Source organism: Pongo pygmaeus, chromosome 19, assembly GCF_028885625.2.
Source record: "Pongo pygmaeus isolate AG05252 chromosome 19, NHGRI_mPonPyg2-v2.0_pri, whole genome shotgun sequence".
Taxonomy (NCBI): domain Eukaryota; kingdom Metazoa; phylum Chordata; class Mammalia; order Primates; family Hominidae; genus Pongo; species Pongo pygmaeus.
This window is the reverse complement of record NC_072392.2, coordinates 83,892,468-83,912,724: the sequence shown is the minus strand read 5'-3', so window position 1 is coordinate 83,912,724 and position 20,257 is coordinate 83,892,468. Positions and strand designations below refer to the sequence as shown.

The 20,257-nt window shown below is 38.7% G+C and overlaps 1 protein-coding gene across 40 annotated transcripts in view; it reads left to right on the top strand.

The window, feature by feature from the left end:
* Positions 1–20,257, top strand: part of CEP112 (centrosomal protein 112) — a 598,860-nt gene that overhangs the window by 465,848 nt on the left and 112,755 nt on the right. For 39 of the 40 annotated variants that reach the window (XM_054456162.2, XM_063656440.1, XM_063656450.1 and 36 more), the window contains 2 exons: positions 7,297–7,359; positions 14,801–14,950. The exons of the other annotated variant lie outside the window; for it this stretch is intronic. In XM_054456162.2, the coding sequence (XP_054312137.1) occupies positions 7,297–7,359; positions 14,801–14,950 (213 nt within the window). The remainder of the gene's footprint in view (positions 1–7,296; positions 7,360–14,800; positions 14,951–20,257) is intronic. 40 annotated transcript variants of the gene reach the window in all.

Sequence of the window (20,257 nt, the reverse complement as noted above, 5' to 3'; positions counted from 1 at the left end):
AAATTGTGGTTCCCTCCTCTTCTGTTATATATTTGTTCAAGTTATGCTGCTAGTAGTTGTTTAAAAATTGTGTTTCTATATACAAATGATAGCTATAAAAATAAGACTTGGTTTAAAATAACTAAGCCTTCCTTTAAGCAGGGAAATGAAATGTACACTCAGTACCATCTTGATACTAAAGCTATTCAAAAAATGCTTTAGGGACAGTTTGCCTGATAAGTTAGCCATGAATTTTCAACCATGATAAACCAGAGCTTTTTAGATTTATATAAGAGGGGTTCAGGAATTCAGGCAGCTATGATTTACGCTGAAGAAAATATTAATAGTAAAAACCACAAAAGTTGATCAGTTAATTTTATTCCTTTGGTTACTCTTATTCTCCAAAGTATTGATTCTACTCTGTTTAGCTGTTAGCAAATTCCAGAAGTGTTTCTGTGTTACAGACTGGCCTCATTTTAAATTCAGCATTGGCAATTTGAAGTGGGTCCTGATGCTTCCTGGAATCCTGGGACTCATACTGGATTTCTCTGTCTTTTCCCTTTCCTGCTTTTTTTAGATGACTGTTTTATGCCTTCCTTCATTTCTGAAATTTCCCAAAGATGTTTTCTACCATCCTCATGCTCAGCTGATGAATCTTTCTTCCTACTTTGTAGAGACAATGAGAGCAATCAGAAGCTCCCATCGCTGTTCCTGGAGGATCATTTGCCTACACTTCCAGCAAAAGCCATCTCCTCCCCTCGTGCTCGAGGTCCCACCCTGTAGTAGTTGGCTTGGGCTGCCATAACATAACACCACAGAGTGGTTGGCTTAAACCATGGAAATTCATTCTCTCACAGCTCTGGAAGCTAGAAGCCCAAGATCAAGGTGGTATCAGGATTGCTTTCCTGAGGCCTCTCGCTGCATTCTTGCTGTTTCCTTTCCTGTGTGTGTGTACAGAGAGACAGGCAGAGAGAGATGGGTGTCTCTTCCTCTTCTTATAATGACACCTATCCTCTTGGAGTAGGGCCCCACCCTTATGACCTCATTTTGCCTTATTTACCTCACCAAAGGCCCTCTCTCCAAATACAGTCAAATTGGGGTTTAGGGTTGCAACATAACATAGGAATTTGGGAAGGACACAGTTCACTCCATGACATATCCCTCCCCTTAACTCAAGGACATGTCTCTAGGAAAGCTCTGGCATCATCTGGTTTTTTTCCTCCCTCTCTACTGCTAGATCTTTCCTATCGGCCTACAAACATGCCATTAATTTCCTCAACTTACCAAAAAAACAAAACAATTCACCTCTCTATTCACCCACTTCTCGGGCAGCTTCCATCTCATTTCTCACCTTCCCTTTATAATAAAATTCTGAACAAATTCCAGTGCCTCTCCTCTCTGAATTTCCTTTAATCTGGATTTCATGTCTCCCACTACAATAAAATTTCTTTTATCCTTATCACCAGTGACCTCCATGTTGCCAAACTACTGTGAACAATTCTCAGGCCTCACTTTCTATGGCTTCTCTGTAGCATTTGACACAGCCGAGTAGTCCTTGAAACACTTTTCTTCAGTTGGCTCAGGATTCCGTATTATCCTGATTTCTTTTGTTCTTTTTTTTTTTTTTTTTTTGAGATGGAGTCTTGCTGCGTCACACAGGCTGGAGTGCAATGGCATGATCTCAGCTCGCTGCAACCTCCACTTCCCAGGTTCCAGTGATTCTTCTGCCTCAGCCTCCCAAGTCGCTGGGATTACAGGCTCCCGCCACCATGCCCAGCTGATTTTTTTGTATTTTTAGTAGAGATGGGGTTTCACCATGTTGGTCAGGCTGGTCTCAAACTCCTGACCTCAGGTGATCCACCTGCCTCGGCCTCCCAAAGTGCTGGAATTACAGGCGTGAGCCACCAGCCTATCCTGATTTCTTGACTCTCTGGCTATTACTTCTGTCTCTTTTCTCCTCATGTCCCAGCCTCCTAACATTTGCAGGCCCAGAGCTGAATATACTTAGACCTCTTCTTTCTTGTGTATACTTGGGATCTCATCCAGTATATACACTAGATATCTTGGGATCTCATCCAGTAGCATGGTTTCACACACCCTGTATAAACTGATGACTTCTGAATTCATAGTTTTAACCTAGACCTTAAACCATAAACTCAAGACTTGAATACCCAGATACTTCAATACTACACATTTAATAGGCATCTCCAAGTTTAATAAGTACAAACTGATCTGTTGATCTTCTCTGCAAAAACCTATTTCACCTATAGCTTTTCCCATGTTAGGTAATGACAACCTCATTTGTCTAGTTGCTTAGGACAAAAATCTTGAAGTCATCCTTGACTCATCTCTTTCCATTATACAGTATGTCCAGTTGGTTCTACTTTCTAATTTTTCTCCGATCTGACCCCTTCTCACCACCTCCTCTATTGCCATCCTAGATTATTTGCAGTACCCTCCTAACTGTCTTACTTGCTTCATTCTTGCCCCAAACAAAAGCTGGAGTGGCCTTATTAATACCTATGTCAAATCATATATTTCTCCTATACTGAAACCCTGAACTGGTTTGGGTGTGTGTCCCTGCCCAAATCTCAAGTCAAATTGTAACCCCCCAGTGTTGGACATGGGGCCTGGTGGGAGGTGGCTGGATCATGGGGGCAGATTTCCCCCCTGGTGCTGTTCTTATGACAGTGAGTGAGTTGTCATGCGATCTGGCTGTTTGAAAGTGTGTATTACCTCCCCACCTCTCTTTCTCCTGCCCTGGGCATGTGAAGATATGCCTGTTTCCCCTTCAACTTCCACTGCGATTGCAGGTTACCTGGGGCCTCCCCAGCCATGCTTCCTGTACAGCCTGCAGAACCATGAGCAAATTAAGCCTCTTTTGTTTATAAATTACCCAGACTCGGGTATTTCTCTTTTTATTATTTTTATTTGTATTTTTTTTTCTTTTTCAACTTTTATTTTAAGTTCTGGGGTACATGTATGGGACGTGCAGTTTTGTTACATAGTAAACATGTGCCATGGTGGTTTGCTGCACAGACCAACCCATACCTAGGTATTAAGCCCAGTATGCATTAGCTATTCTTCCTGATGCTCTCCCTCCCCGCAACCCTCCACAGGCTCCAGTGGGTCCCGCCCCCACGTGTCCATGTGTTCTCACCATTCAGCTCCCACTTACAAGTAAGAACATGTGGTGTTTGGTTTGTAGCAGTGCAGGAATGGACTAACACAAACCCCTTCAGTGACTCACTGTTTCACTGATCTTAAAAGCCAAATTCCTTACAATCACATTCAACACCGTGCAGGACCTGGTTCTCTCACAGCCCTGTGTTGTCTGAGGGAGCCACTGCTCCACTGGTTGCACTGATCCAACCACACTGGCCTCTACACTGTATTTATTTTATTTTATTTTATTTTATTTTTTATTTATTTATTTTTGTGTGTGTGTGACAGAAGCTTGTGTTGTCCAGGCTGCAATGCAGTGGCACGATCTCAGCTCACTGCAACCTCCGCCTCCCGGTTCAAATGATTCTCTTGCTTCACCCTCCCAAGTAGCTGGGATTACAGGCATGCACCACCACACCTGGCTAATTTTTGTATTTTTTGTAGGGACAAGGTTTCACCATTTTGGCCAGGCTGGTCTCAAACTCCTGGCCTAAAGTGATCTGCCAGCCTCAGCCTCCCAAAGTGCTGGATTACAGGTGTGAGCCACTGCTTTTGGCCTCCATACTGTGTCTTGAACATGCTGTGCATGCCTCTGCCTCAGGGCCTTTGCACAGGTTCTTCCTTCTGCCTGGAATGCTGTTTCCCTAGAGGTTACCCTCATCTCCTACAGGTTTTTCTTCATACATCACCCTCTCAGGGAGGCCATCTGTTACTTCAGTATTTTCAAAATTATAGAGTACCCCCTAACTTTTATCACTTCCTCTCTCTTTCTTGATTGATACTTCTCCACAGGCCTTGCACCATGTAACTTTTCAAAGTTACTTTGTTTACTCTCTAGATGTTTCATAAAAATGGAGAGGGATTCTTGGCTGTTTTGTTCATTGCTGTTGTCCAGCTGCCTAGAGTGGATGAATGAATTGGATATTTAGTTATAAAGGAGCTTCATTGGGTTTGTGAGATTTGGGGGCTGGCCATAAACTCATGAAGAGTAGCTCGCACCAAGACACAGGCTTTCCTGCACTAACTATTATCCGTGACTCTAGCATTTTTGGGGAAAAGTAACCTCATCTTTATGACACTAGAATTAATTTTTAGATTTGCTAGTGGGTGAATATTTTTAAAGCACTTAGAACAGTGCCTGGGACATGGTATGAGTTCTATAAACTGTTTATTTTAAAAGCAACAAATACTTTATTAAGCATTTTGTGACAAAAAAAAAATAGTGACAGAATGTGAGCCAAGACAAATAAACCTCAAGAGGTTCAGAGTAGCCCTAATTCTGGTGGAGAGTGGCTTTAATCATAATAGAGCTGGAGTCAAGTCTGATGACTTACTAGAAAAACAGCAATAGTCACATGCCCTCTCTATTCTGGAAGAAACAAAACTACCCTGTGTACTCGATGGGATTATAGATACAAAGAGATTTATGGAATGAACTCTAAAGAATTGGTTTTGAACTTAAGTCCATAAAAAAATGGTTATGAAAAGAGAACTTCAAAGGTATGGACTGAGGCGATAGAAGAGGAAAAGGGCTTGTACGGCATCCAGTCATTCATTAGATGGACAATTATGCCCCAAACACTATGTTAGGGGCTAGGAGCTGCCTTCTAGGATCTCATTATCTAGTGGGAAAAAGACAGGTTAACCAACAATGACCACTTCAGCCTTAGTACTGCCATAGAGGTGAGCCTGGAGTGGGCTGTGAGCATGGGATTGCTTCCTCACCCTATTTGTGATATGAAAATAAACAAATCATTTGCTTCCAACTAAAGGTAGTGGACAGAACTCACCTGTTTTTATCTCCACTCCCTGAGGAAGTCCCATCAAAATGAAAGTAAGGAAATTGAAAAAGGCATGAACCAGTGGTTTTTAACCTTGGCTGAACTTTTGAAATAGCAGCAGAGATTTTTAAAAATCCTAGTGTCCAGCCTGTAGCCCAGATAAATTGAATCAGAACCTCTGCAGATGAGACTCACGCATCAAGATTTTTATACTATAATTTTTTTCAAAGCAAATAAGAGACAACCATACACATAAGAAATCAATAGCATTGAGAACTCGAAAAAGGCTGGGCCTGAAATTAACTTAGCAGAACTAAGAATCCTAAAAACTGAACAATTTCTGGGGAAAGGGAGACCTGAAGGATACCAATTAGAAGCAGCAAGATCTTTCCCGTGGTAGAACTTCGGGAAGGTTCAGGCATTGGAGAGACTGGGTATGGGGTGAAGTGAAGAACTGGAAGATGAGTTGAAAGTCTGCATTTGGAACAGATGGCCCAGATTTTATCCCAAGACTGCCCCCATCCCTGTCCCTGGTTTGTTCTCTGGAGAGGTAGGATGAGAAAGGGCCTCATTCTACCTCTTGAATGAGGAGAAATGTGAGGCTAGCCTTGCACGAGAGTCACTCTCCTGAACACCTGGATGCCTTTCTGAAAATACTGGCCATCAGATTTGTGCTGCCTGGCAGGAAACTGGAGGATACAGCTCTGGGCAAACTGATCCAAGAGGGAAATCCGGTCAGATGCTGGCATGGGAGAGTGCAGGCCCCTTTGTAACACACCCTGTGGTGATGCCCACCCATCCACAAACCCATACACACAGGCAAGATTCTTCTATCCAGCTTTGGAGACCTCACTTTGAATAAGAAAGGACATCAAAGATCACCAGATGTTTGAGGGAAGTATCTAAAGTGAAAGACAAAGACCAAAACAGACAGGTGAAAGTAAATAAACAAAGGGAACTCAGAAACACAAACACACACACACTCCACTGAGCAGAAAAAAAATTAAAATATATGTGTAGATAGATAGATAGTTATAGACATATAGACAGATAGATGATGGATGGATGGATGGATGGATGAAAGGAAAAGTAGATAGATAGATGATAGATAGATAGATAGATAGATAGATAGACAGAAGGACTGTATTGCAAGGCATGACGCAGTGCTCTCACTGGTGGAACACCTGTGCTCTGCGGCCAAAGTGTGAATTTGTGTCCTGGCTTCATCACTTCTTAGCTGTGTGATGCTGGACAAGTTACTTACCCTCTCTGTGCCTTAGTTTTCTCATCTGTAAAAAGAGGGATGATAATGATAATGCTGTTCAAAGAACAAAAAGGAACTGTTGGAAATTATGAATATGATGGCAGAATATAAAGTTTTAGGTAAAAGTTGAGGAAATTCTAAGAATAATCAAAACGACAAAGAAATGGAACATAGAAACAAGAAAAAGAGATACTAAATCTAAGAGGTACAAAATCAGAGTTGCAGGGAGAGACATACTCAGGAAGAGAAACAGACATACAGACAGAGAGATGAGAGAAATCATGAGAGTAATGACCAACCTTTCCCAGTAGCAAAGGACACAAGTTCAGAGTGAAAGAGCCTCTTTAGTGCCCGCATGATTGATGGGGAAAAGACCCAGTCTAGGGCACGTCACTGTGAAGTTTTTAAACCTTGACGATGAAATAAAGATCCCAAAAGTTTCCAGAGAGCAGAAAACAGATCACATAAAAAGAATTGGAACTTGAGTGGCAGAGGGGATAACCAAGTTCTAAGCAATGTGGACTGATTCTGGAAAGGCCACCCTATTTCCAGGACATAAAACTTAAAACTTGTTTGATTTAGATACATTTGTCACTGTAAAAATTAGCTCTTATGTATTTGGCAGAGTAGGGGCTCACCTCTGCTCAGTGATTCTCAAAATCCCATATCTCCTTTGTCCAGAAGCATCTATTTCTTTCATTTTTTTAATTAAAGTGAAAAAGTATTAAATTTACCTTCCTTTCCTCTTCCTCCACTTCCCTCTCCCTTTTCCTTGCCCCTCTTGTTTCTTCTCTCTTTCCCTTACTTTACCTTCTGAGCCTTCATACTTTTGCTGTGTCTATTTCTGTCTCTCTTTCTCTTTTTATCCACAGAAGTCTTATGTTTGTCTAATAATTGGCAGAAGAGATCTTTTTTTTTTTTTTTTTTTTTTTGCTTTTTAAGTGATGAATAGTTGGCGTAACATCAAAGACAAGCCCTGTGGTTTTCTGGCTGCCCCAGAAGGGCGGTGCAGCTGGCAAGCATCCCAGCTGCCTGGTGATAGGCATGTGGAAGAGATACCAAGCTCACAGGTCACTGTGTATGTGTTCATGTACGTGTGTTTTTCAGGCCAACAGCAGGCTGAAGCAGATTGAGAAGGAATACACTCAGAAGCTTGCCAAATCTTCACAGGTAAGCAACATTAAAAGACACAAAACAGGGTAAAACCAAAACAAAAATGAAACCTCTACATAAAAGCCTTGGCACTTTCAAGTTAAGCTTCATTCTTTTCAGTTTTTTTTTTTTGTGGAATGGTATCATATTTTTATGGGTATACAAATAAACAATATGGTTTTAATGTTTCAGTCATTAAAAATCAAGAAAAATTAGGCATATTTAACCATTTGAAACAACACACACGCACACACACGCACACACTCTCAGATGTTGTAAAACCAGCCTGTACACTTGAACAAGCTCAGGCTGAAACATACTTCACAAGGACAGGAGATATACACCTACATTTTGATGTAAGCAGTTTGGTACTATCTGTGCTTTTTCTGTAATACTTCATTTTGCTCTACCAAAGGCTTCTTCAAACAAAATTCAAAATGACAAATAATTCTAGGTTAAGTCTGCAGCTCAACTGTTGACTCTTTTTGGGAAAAAGAGAATTCTAAAGTCCCTACATCCATAACTTGCTATTTGTACTTACTGTTGTAGTTTTAGTATAAGAACGGCCAATAATTGAATGCCTCTCTCTACTTGAAATATGATGCTCAGAGTACTTTTTCAGCATAAGTTGTTACAGTGATATCCAGTAGTATCATTTAAGGAACTCCAAGTATTCCTTACTTGTATAAGTGATTCTAGAACAAATAAATACTACTTATCTTTACTTTGCAGGTAGGTAAGTTAAGCCATTTGGTTTTGTGAGCATATCTAACGATTATTAAAATCAGCTTGTCTTCATATTTTTATATATATATATACAGTGGTATTTGGTAGTAAACTAGAATTTACCATACTAGCACATAATGCCACATAATAGTAGTAACAACAACAAAAAAAGATAATAATATCTAATGTTCATGGGGCACTAACCATGTTGACTCATTCAGTCTTTCACAATAACTCTGGAATTAGGAACTATTATTGGTGCCATTTTTCCATTTGTGAAAACTGAGATTCAGAGAGATAAGATCACACAAGTTGGCAAGTGACTCAGCCAGGACCCAGTCTGGATCTGACTTCAAAGTGGAAGTTCTTAACCTTAGCACTACCAGCCTGGCCCAATCCCTTCCTTTTTTAATTTTTTTTTTTTTTTTTTGAGGCGGAGTCTCACTCTGTTGCCCAGGCTGGAGTGCAGTGGTGCAATCTCAGCTCACTGCAAGCTCCGTCTCCCGAGTTCACACCATTCTCCTGCCTCAGCCTCCCGAGTAGCTGGGACTACAGGCACCCGCCACCAGGCCCAGCTAATTTTTTGTATTTTTAGTAGAGACAGGGTTTCACCATATTGGTCAGGCTGGTCTCGAACTCCTGACCTCAGGTGATCCTCCCTCCTCAGCCTCCCGAAATGCTGGGATTACAGGCATGAGCCACCACGCCTGGCCTAAAATTTCAGTTCTACTAATTCACATCCCATTAGAAAAGCAAAAAGTCTTTGTCCAAATGAAGAGTCATATGTGTTTATGAAAGAAATGATGATTATGTCTTGATTGCCATTATTCCAGCCCTTCCTTGAGGAAGGAACATGGAGAAATATCCCTTTAATCCACTGAAAAAGATTCTTGCAATCAAAAGAAATCTATTTAGGCCAAAAGCTAAAGTTTAAATTAAAACATTAAAAATCCCCAGTTGGCATATCCTAACATCCTGCTTATTTCGCTTTATGTTAAATGGGGGAAGCAGACTGAGAGTGAGATATAAGATAGCTAATAAAAATACCTAAATAATGAGAGTGTAAACAGGAGTATTTATCTAAAGGAATGTATGAAGAAGCCTGATTAGTTGATGTTAAAACAAATTAAATGTAAGTTAATGCAGAAGAAAGCCTGAGCTCTGGAGTCCAGCACCCCTGGATTTGAATACCAGCCCTTCCACTTCCGTGATGTTGAGCCAGTTACCTGCCCTCTTTGGAATTCAATTTCCTCATTTGTCAAATGGAGGAGCAGTACTAACCTCATAGGATGGTTTTAGCTATTAAGTAAAACAATGCCAAAAATGTGTTCAGTATAGTACCTAGTACACACTAAAGCACTTAACGAATGTGAATTATTATAGTATCAGCACTAAAATTGCCATAGAGAAAGAGGAAAGGAGGGGGGGGAGAATGAAAAAAGGTTTGGAAGGTGGAACAAATTATTGCTTCAGACACCATGTTTTTGGGTGTTCACGAGTTGGTAAAATCTCCCTGAAAAGCTTAGAGAGGCACAGGGTTGCTAACTGTTTTCCCAAGAAAAGACTTGAAGGTGGAGAAGGAAAAAGCAACTAGTAACAACTATCATATACTATTACCATCATTTCATTAATCAAGGGACAGCGCAACACCAAAAAAACTTAGAAAGGGTGTAATGTAATAAAAGATAATCCATCCTTCTCATAAAAGTTAGGATGATAACCTTACATTGATAATATTTTGTTTGCCAACTTCTAAATATTTATATCTGTGAACTGGCATTTGAGAAGCATTAGTCTACAATGCCAGTCAGTTCAGAGAAGTATGTCAGATTATTTAAAAATGAGCATTATAAAACAAGACTGTGGATTGGATCTCTCCATATTTAAGTGGTAGTTTGTTGGAATCTCTAACTCACATCTCATTAGGCTGATGAGAACACTAAAAGCAAATTGCTTAACTCTGTTGGGTTTTTAAAAATCCCTCTCTGAAAAAAAGAAAATGAATGCATTAGTAATGAGTGTGTTGGTACCTCAGAGAGCATAAGATTAAATTTGAAAAATATTTTAAAGATTTTCCTCCTTTAGAGGAAGCTGCTTACTTTTCACGATTTTATCAAGCCTGTAGGACTTAATAGACCATGTACACTGAACCTTTGGCACACCTGAGACCTGTGCCCCGTTCTGAGATCTGCAGCACTCACCCTCGCCACCACTGGAGTGTTTGCATCATCTCTGGGCACGCCCCCAAATATCATTTCCATCAGAATCACATTTTTTTTAACTTAAGAAAAGAATGGAGACGATGCATACACTGCAGTGGTGGTGAGTGCTAGAATTTACTCCGCTTAAAACATTGAAATAATAAGTGATTATGTATTAACCTTGCCTCTTCAATATTAATATAGTTTTCCCCACTCAGCCTAGTCATCTATCTAGTGGCCATTTTTCAAGGAAAGATACTGCCATTTTGCCAGAATGTCCATAGTTAGAAACATGGGCAGGACTGAAGTTGGAATGCCAGTTGAGATTGCCTGCTGCCAACGGACGAGTGTCTCCTACCACTGCCCCACACTACCCAATACCTGATGCATATAAGTACCTGGGAATATTCCACATGACCCCTGTGCCCATCTCTATGCCAGCCTCCTGGGGGCCAACCCAGAATGCACAAGGCATCCACTTATTTTGTGAGGAGCGTCAGTGTTCACCTAACGTTCCTAAGCATGGCTTCCTAAGTGGCTTGTCTTCTCTATTGTATTATATTTTAAAGAAGAGTTTTATAAAACTCTCAAACTGTACTACAATCTGAAAAGCAATAGAATGAGTTGAAGATGAAATCCTAACCCCTATTTAGGATCCTGTTTGTTTTTTTTTAAGACAGCTAACATTTTTGCAAAGCGTTAATTGCTTAACAATTATTATTAACTATGATGACTTTCATGAGTTCGGATGCTTACACCATCAGCTCAAAATAGCTCTCCTTTTGTTTCTGAAAATACTGATTTTTAATATCCATATGAAAATTCTCTAATCCACTTCTTTCATTGAAACTAATACAGTATAAACATTTAGTTGAGTGCTAGCATTTTGTTCTATGGTTTTTAATTATGATTCAATCAAAACTGGAGGGTTTTGATTATGATTGTATATATTAGTTTTCATTTTTCTTAGAAACTTTTAACATTATTATTCTACGAGAAGGGTAGGTTATCTGAATACAATTTGCCAGGTGATGGTTTTTTATTACTTACCATGATTATAGTTCTACCACTTAAACTGGCCAGTTATTACATACACTGAGCTAAGGAGAAAGTAGTCCATTTTCTTATACTCTAGGTCTACAACCAGTAGAGTTTTGTTCCTTACCTGAAGCATGTTAATCTGATTATTATGATTATTTCTCAATCTTAAAGTATTAAATCTTGTTTTTTAAATTATCCTTATTTTAGTTACTGTTCCATATCCATATCACCTGTGAGTCTATTCAACTAAATAATTTATCTATTTATCTAGCTAAGTGTTTCACCTGAAGTGTTTTAACATTCTCCCCCTTATATCACCTTCCTAAGTTTTAAAAATAGCTTTCCAAAAATAATCTCATTATTTCCCCCAGAGGAATCGCTCCTTATTCCCCCAAAGAATGTAAGGTTTTATTTTCCACACAAAAGCAAGCACGTCCTTCTTAGAACATCCTGGACTTCACTTGTAGTCCTTTCCAAAACCTGCATTTTTTTCTTTTCTTTTCTCTTTTTTTTTTTTTTTTTTTTTGTTTTGAGATAGAGTTTTACCCTTGTTGCCCAGGCTGGAGTGAAATGGCGCAATCTTGGCTCACTGCAGCCTCCGCCTCCCGGGTTCAAGTGATTCTCCAGCTTCAGCCTCCGTAGTAGCTGGGATTACAGGCATGTGTCACCACACCCGGCTAATTTTTTGTATTTTTAGTAGAGACGGGGTTTCGCCATGTTGGCCAGGCTGGTCTCGAACTCCTGGCCTCAGGTGATCCGCCCGCCTCAAAACCTGAATTATTTTGTCCTAAATGTTCTGAAAATGAGAAATGTCCCTGTTCCATGGCCTTTGACTGTTTGAAGTATCCCAGGATAGTTTTATCTTTATTCTTTGGTGAGTTACAAGCTAGTCTCAATCTTAGTATTTTTTAAAGAAAAAATTACTTTGTACTTTAAAAATATATCACATGACTGCAGTTGTGGATATATGAATCTATACATGTGTTAAACTGCGCAGAACTAAACACACACACATACACCCTCTCTCTCTCATTCTCTGTCTTGCCCTCCTTCTCTCTCCAGAATTAAACCCACTTCTACAAAGTTATAGTTTACTCAGCTTAAAACATTGAAATAGTAAGTTGTTTTTTACTATTTGGCCCCATGTTCTCATAAAAGATCAATCTTAAATTTCATATTAGGCCAAGGAAATCTGACTCTTTTTTATCCCTGGCTCCTCTGGCTCTGTAACTGTGAGTTGATTGTTCTGTGCATCAATTTTTGACATTTACTATGAGAATTTAACCTTTCCTGTTTCACAGAAGTGCTATGAGAATTAATTGAATTGATGCCAGAATGGAAACAATATTTAATCAAAATTCAGAAAATGGATGAAAACATCTTCATTCTCAGTAAATGAATGCCTCCACTCATAGCAGAAGGCTCAAGTTTGCATGTAATAATATTGACATGTTATTATATATTTTTTCATTTCACAATTGGCTAAATATTTGATTATTGACAAATTCCAAGTGTCAAACTTTGGTATAGTGAATTTGCTCACTTCTCAAAGCATAAATATTCCATATTTTATTGTCAAGATGCTATTATTTATGTCAGTAGTAACAACTAGTATTTCTATAGCATTTGGCTTCTGGGGGACTCCAGACAGTTTCTATTTATTGCCTTATAATGCTGTAATCTTGTTTTGTCACCAAATAATAGTTGGAAAAACTGAGCTTCAAGAAAGATAACTTGTCCAGAGTTTCTCACCAACTGCCCTCCCCTCTGCTTAGGACCAAAGAATTATATTCTAACGCGGGTCTAATGTTGTTTCTTTTATTAGAAGAAACAACTATTTCCTGCTTTTAAAAAGTCATCACTTGAATTTGCAAGGAAATGGATACATCCAAACCAAAGGAAGGACAGTGCTCTCAGAAGGCCAATTAAATATAAAAGTTTCTCATCAGATGGTTAATTTGAGAAGTTAGAAGAATGCTGTCTGGAGAGAACAGATTCTTAAATGCAGGGAATACTACAGGAGTGAAAGAAAATGGCACCATGTAAACCAAAATAACTATCCATGAGTTAGGAAGAAGACAACCTATTTGGAAGTAAAAACTTCCCTGCAATACCAAAACCTTGTTTTAAAGAAACATAACGGAGTGGCCAAGCATGGTGGCTCACGCCTGTAATCCCAGCACTTTGGGAGGCCGAGGCGGGCGGATCACAAGGTCAGGAGTTCGAGACCAGTCTGGCCAATATGGTGAAACTCGTCTCTACTAAAAATACAAAAATTAGCCAGGCGTGGTGGCCTGTAGTTCCAGCTACTCGGGAGGCTGAGGCAGGAGAATCGCTTGAACCCGGGAGGCGGAGGTTACGTTGAGCCGAGATTGTGCCACTGCACTCCAGCCTGGGTAACAGCGCAAGACTCCATCTCAAAAAACAAACAAACAAACAAACAAACAAACAAAAACAAAAAAACTAAAAAACTCATAAAGTCGGCAGGTTAAAGGACCCAATTAGTGCAGTGATTGGTCTGACTGCATGGTTCAAATCCTGCCTGTCTCTTTAGTTGGATGTCATTTTCAACAACGTAAGATATTTGTCCTCTCTCTGTGCCTCTGTGTCCTCATTTGTAAAAGATAGGCAGGCCGGGCACAGTGGCTCACGCCTGTAATCCCAACACTTTGGGATGCCGAGGTGGGTGGATCACCTGAGGTCAGGAGTTCAAGACCAGCCTGGCCAACATGATGACACCCCATCTCTACTAAAAATACAAAAAATTAGCTGGGTGTGGTGACGGGCACCTGTAATCCCAGCTACTCGGGAGGCTGAAGCAGGAGAATCACTTGAACCCAGGAAGCGGAGGTTGCAGTGAGCCGAGATCACGCCATTGCACTCCAGCCTGGGCAACAAGAACGAAACTCCATCTCAAAAAAAAAAAAAAAAAAAAAATTAAAATAAAAAAAAATAAAAGGTAGGCAATAATAATACCTGTTTCACAGTAGTAAATGACATAAGAACTTAAAGTGTTAAACACAATACACAAATATTAGTGAATTCCCAAAAATTACTGTATAGAATTAGGTGACTGAAGAATAAACTCTGTTCATTATTTTCTTTGGTTATTACCGTTCTAAGTATTATGAAAAGCAGAATAGCTTTCCTCATTCTAATAAGTATATTTCTCAGTAAAATAAAATCTGACACTTTTCGTATTTTTGAGATCACAGATGTTCTTTCTTCTGATGAGTAAATATTGTGGAATGTTAGAGTGGAAACGTCTTCCAAGTATATTTGGTTCAGCCGTTGTTCACCATTCACATTTTTATTAAAGTCTTTTATTGTGTGGCATTTCATGCATTATAGTGTGTGATATATTAATTGAAAATATTTAATTTGTGGAATAGAGTTTTGCCAAATCCATTCTTTTGTTAAGCATCAATACATATAAAATAGATGCCTCTCCCAGAAGAATTTGAAGTTATAGCATGCTGTTTTCATTTTAGATCATAGCAGAACTTCAGACAACCATTTCCTCTCTGAAAGAAGAGAACAGCCAGCAGCAGCTTGCTGCAGAAAGGCGGCTCCAGGATGTTAGACAAAAGTTTGAAGATGAGAAGAAGCAGCTGATTAGAGATAATGACCAAGCAATCAAGGTAATCTGAAGACTTCAGTAACCAGTGGTACCAGCTGCTTTAATGTAATTAAAAGGAGAGCTGAAATCCCAGCAGTGGGCAGATGAATGCGGGTATCTGGCTTGTTCACACAGCCTGCAGTAATTCCATTCACTGGACTCTACCTTTGATGTATCCAGTGACTCAGGCTGACTTCCCTCTAAGAGATCGCATGCCAGCATAAAAAGTCATTTTTGGCAAGCCCAATCCATTCACATTGAACAAATATTTTAAAAATACCCTGTCCTTTCTCTTGAGAACCACTTTGGAATTGTCTCTTGAAATTAGAATGACTGTTTGAGCCCAGCACTGCTGGCTGTTAAAGTCAGAAGTCAGCTTCCAATTTGCATTCTGTTCTTTGCCCACATCCTTTCATTATGTATTCGCATAATGAGAAATAACCTGTTCGAAGCTTGGAATGCCAACCATTTGATGTGCTTTGACACAGTACAGGATAGATGTGTTGCTGCTGAGAAACTAGGTTGTTTCCAAATTACTTCAGAGAATCACACCCTTAATAGCAACAGAAAATTCTCTGGACGCCGATTCTTTCAGTGATAGGCAGTTAGATCTCCAAGTAGTTTTTTTCTTGGCTTCATAGCAGTGAATATTATTGTATGTGTCTACATCATACTGGGTTTAATGTGTGAGGATAAGCATCTGGAAACCTTTATAAATAAGGCTTAAAAGAGAACAAAAAATTTTTAAAGAATTCCCAGCAAAAGATTATTTTTCAGCGACTTTAGTTTGACATAACAATACTTAAAGCGTGTGGAGTAATCATACAAAGCAAAGAACAATAAAAGAAAAATTTGGGTTTTATAGCTGCCGTTTCCTGCCTCACCTCTGCATCTTCTTTTTCTATAGCCTATTGCAGGCAATCTGAGTAACGTTGGGAAGAGTTAGTGTTAATGTCAGTTGCTTTTTATATATTCCCTTTAAGCTGAGACAACGCTAGATAGAATAAAAAACCTTCAAGGCCGTTACATCCGGCCTCCTCACTTTACCATTGAGGACTTTTTTTTTTAATGACATTTTTCCTATATATTTCCACCTGCAAGCTTATTTCCCCTACCTGTGTTATGAGACCAAAAAAAAAAAGAGATTTTTTTTTCATATTCTGGTGGTTTAAAAACATCTTTCAAGTTTTTTTCATTTGCGAATGCACAGGAAATGCCTCCGTTGATCTATATGACTGTTTTGCTTCACATAAATTGCATTGCATATTTTGTTTAAATTGTTTTAGTTCTATAAAATTTACATATTAAATGCATTTCTGTTTCACTTTATGTCCAAATACCAAGTGGTAGGTAATATCCAAATTTTAAATGAACAATCAAATCTCAATATAAGCAAAAATGGAAAATACGAATGTACTCCTGACAACATAGTTCTGGTATTGTTTCTTGATGATTAAAAACATCTTGAAAGAATTATAATTAGTACAGTTGCTCATTTTAAACTAATTCTTACAGTTTTAATTATTTAATTTTTAAATTACTTAATTTTTAAATTATTTAATAATAATTTAATTATTCTTACAGTTTTATAATATATATAAAAACCATATGTACCATACGTTACCTGAAAATAAAAAAATAAAATTACAATATAGGTAAGATATAGCTAAGTTTTGATTCACTCACTTAGATTATACATAAAGTAAGTGACATTTCTTTTTTACTAACCTACATTAAAGTTGCTAAGGTAATTGATTCATTAGCATTCATTGCCTTGGCTCTTTTTTTAAGGCTATATCACAAAAAATACTGTGAATCATAGCTGATATTTACTCATCATGTACTATGTTCCAGGCTCTGCCATTTTCATCCGTCTGAAGTTCCATTATCTCATTTAAGCCTTATGGTAATCTTCATGAGGAAGGTATTTCTGTCATCCCCATATTACAAATGGGGAAACTGTGACTATGAGGTTAAATAACTAGCCCAAGATCATCCTGCTGAACAGTGGGCAGAGGCAGTTTCAAGCCACAATCTGTCTTACTTGAGAGCCTCAACTATTAACTATTATACCATACACTACATCCTGTCCATGAAAATGAGTCAAATGACCAAGTGCCAAAATGAACCTAGATATTCTCGTTCTATTCTTCTCTCTGCATGAATGATATAACATTTTTGTAACAGTTGTTTGATTTGGACATTCTGATTATATTTAAGTGTTTTGTACACATAGATTTAGGTACATGAATAGATATTGATACTCGGAGAGAGGCACAGCCACTATGAGGCCTGATTTTCTGGGACCAAATACATTTGTCTGTAGATATATTCAATAGTGCCGTAAAAGTAGCGTGCATGCTAATTGTGAGACATACTTCACTCCACTTCTGGGTTGGTGATGAACTGACCTCTTTCAAGCTGGTGATCAAGAATGGAGACAGAGAGTGAACCTAGTACTCATTCTGTCGGAGCTTATAATAATGCTTCCGCAGATAAATCATTAAAGTAATTCTAGAGAAAATTTGAGGTATACTGAAACCCACTTAAAGGGTCACCAGTCAGGTGCAATATAACTTGATAAAACATTTCTGAAGGATAATTTGGCAATAACTATTATTATTAAATTGCCTGAGAGATATACCTAGCCTTTGACCCATTTTCAGAATTTGCCCAAAGGTGGCAATTAATAATCGCACTAAGCGTTAGTTAATCAAAAAGATGCTTGTCCTAGCTTTCATCCTTTCAGTCAATAGTTATTCAGCTCCTCTTATGTGACAGGTACCTGCAACACCAGCATTCTCTATATCCTTTCTATATTTTTAACTATAGCAAATACACTGAAAACTGTGCACTATAGGAAATGATGTTGGAGAGCATATTTAAGGATATTGAAAATGTTCACATGATATTTTTCAGTGAAAATGCACATCCCAAAACATATAGATATGAGCTCATTTTTGCAAAACAAAAGTATAACTCAAGAGAAAAAAAGACTACAATTATATCAAAATTTTACTAATGGATGTCTCTGAGTGGTAGAATTTATGATTTTTTTATTGTATCTATATTTAAACTATAATAGCACTTTTGCACAGAGAAGCAGTAAAAATTGTTTGGTAAAAAGGGAAAAGCTACCAGCCTGAAGAAATCCATTGAACATTATGGGAATAGTGGTAGGTGAGACTAACAGCAGGCGTGATCCTCACTGTCCAAGAAACAACAGATGAAGTAAGGTCTTTTACAAAACAGAATTCCTTTAGTGTAAAAAGAGTTACACAAACGAACAAAATTCATAAGAGTAGATTTTTTTTTTTTTTTGAGATGGAGTCTTGCTCTGTTGCCCAGGCTGGAGTGCAGTGGCGCGATCTCAGCTCACTGCAACTTCTGCCTCCCAGGTTCAAGCAATTCTCCTGCCTCAGCCTCCCAAGTAGCTGAGATTACAGGTGCCCACCACCACGCCTGGCTAATTTTTGTGTTTTTAGTAGAGATGGGATTTCACCATGTTGGCCAGGCTGGTCTCAAACTCCTGACCTCAGATGATCTGCCCACCTCAGCCTCCCAAAGTGCTGGGATTACAGGCATAAGCCACCACACCCAGCAAGAGTAGATCTTTTATGCTGTAACACCCTATCTTTTAAAAATCAATAGCAAAAAAATCTTGTTTATCACTTATTTAGTGCCTTAGCTCACTCCTTACATTCAAAGTCACACCTTTCAAAAGAGTTATCACCACTGCATACCCCCAAACTTGATGGCTTAGAGCAACATCTATCTGCCCATAATTCTTTGGATCAGAAATTTGGGCAGGGATCAGCTGGGTGGTTCATCTGCTCAATGCGTGGCATTGGCTGGGGTGCCTCATGAGGCTACATTCAGCAGAAAGCTTGGCTGGGGTTGGAATGTCTGAGCTGGCTTCAGGCCCATGCCATATGGCCTTTTTAACAGATTAATCAGACTTTTCACCTAGTAGCTGATGTCAAAGAGAAATAATTAAAAGGGGTAAAAGCAGAACCTGTATTTCCATTAAGCCCTTCGCTAGGAAGATTCACAAAGTCACTTCCACCACATTCAATTGATCAAGATGGGTCATAGGGCCAGCCCAGAATCTAGGAGAGGAGAAATAGTGGCCAATCTAGGAGAGGAGAAATAGTGGGAGGAATGGCATAGATTTTGAGGCCATCTTAAATCTACCACAGTAGTCTATACTAAAGGTCCGGTTTTTATCTCCTATTTATTCTTCAACTATACAAAATAGTACAAAGAGGAAAATATCTATATTCCTACTACCTATAATCAACATTAATTAACATCATGGCATATTTGCATCCATCTTTTTTTATAAAGAAAATCTATTCTCTTGTTTTTGAAGAAGTAGAAATGTCATATGCTCATTTATAAATAATTTAAAATGCAAGAATAAAAAACGGTAACAGTTTTTAAAGTCACTCCAAATCCTGTCACCCAGAAATAACCATCATAGAATTAAGGTAAACATTATTTCTGATATCCTACTATGTATAAGGGAAAAAGAACAGAAAGCCGAGTAGGCTTTTGAAATGAATACTATAGATTTTTTTTTGTTGTTTTAGAAAAATCTTTAATTTTACTTTAATTCAACAGACAAAAGAAACTAGAGTAAAACAGAGGAATTGTTGAATTTTTGGACAGAACATGTTGATTTTGGCTGAAAAACGTGTACTTTTGCACCCTCATACTTTCTGCCGTAACCCTTCCCTGCCACCTCCTACCTTGGATAGTAGTAGTATTTTCACACTGTCCGGGTTTATGATATTCACAATTTTTAAACCATATCCTATAGTTTAATTCTCATGCTATATTTCAATCTATGCAGTGTTTGTACTAGGCCTTTTACCATAGTGGCTCCATTCCCACAGTTTTTACTTTGATTTGTTTCTTAATTGATTGGATGGTGCTGTCTTCCCTGAGTTTTTTCATGTTTAAGAAAGTCTTCTGGCTAACCTGTGTGATTAAATGGCATGTTACATGGGTGCAGTGTTCCTATTCACATTTTCTTCCCATGTGTAAACACGGCTCATCGAGCATTTAAGATTGCTATGAGAAGCCTGGACTAGACAGACCAGCAGACATGACCCCGCAGACTTTTCTGTCTGCAGACCAGCAGACACAGACCGAGTGTACCTCCGTGGAAGTGATTTGCATTTTCTGAGGCATTCCCGAAGAAGTCTTTCTTTCTCATGTAAGTTTAGTAGATTAACCAGGATAAATTCAGTAAGTGACTGAGATATGTCTACATGTTCAGTATTCAATAGCAAATGGTTCTGAAGCATAGTGGTTCTCCTTGTAA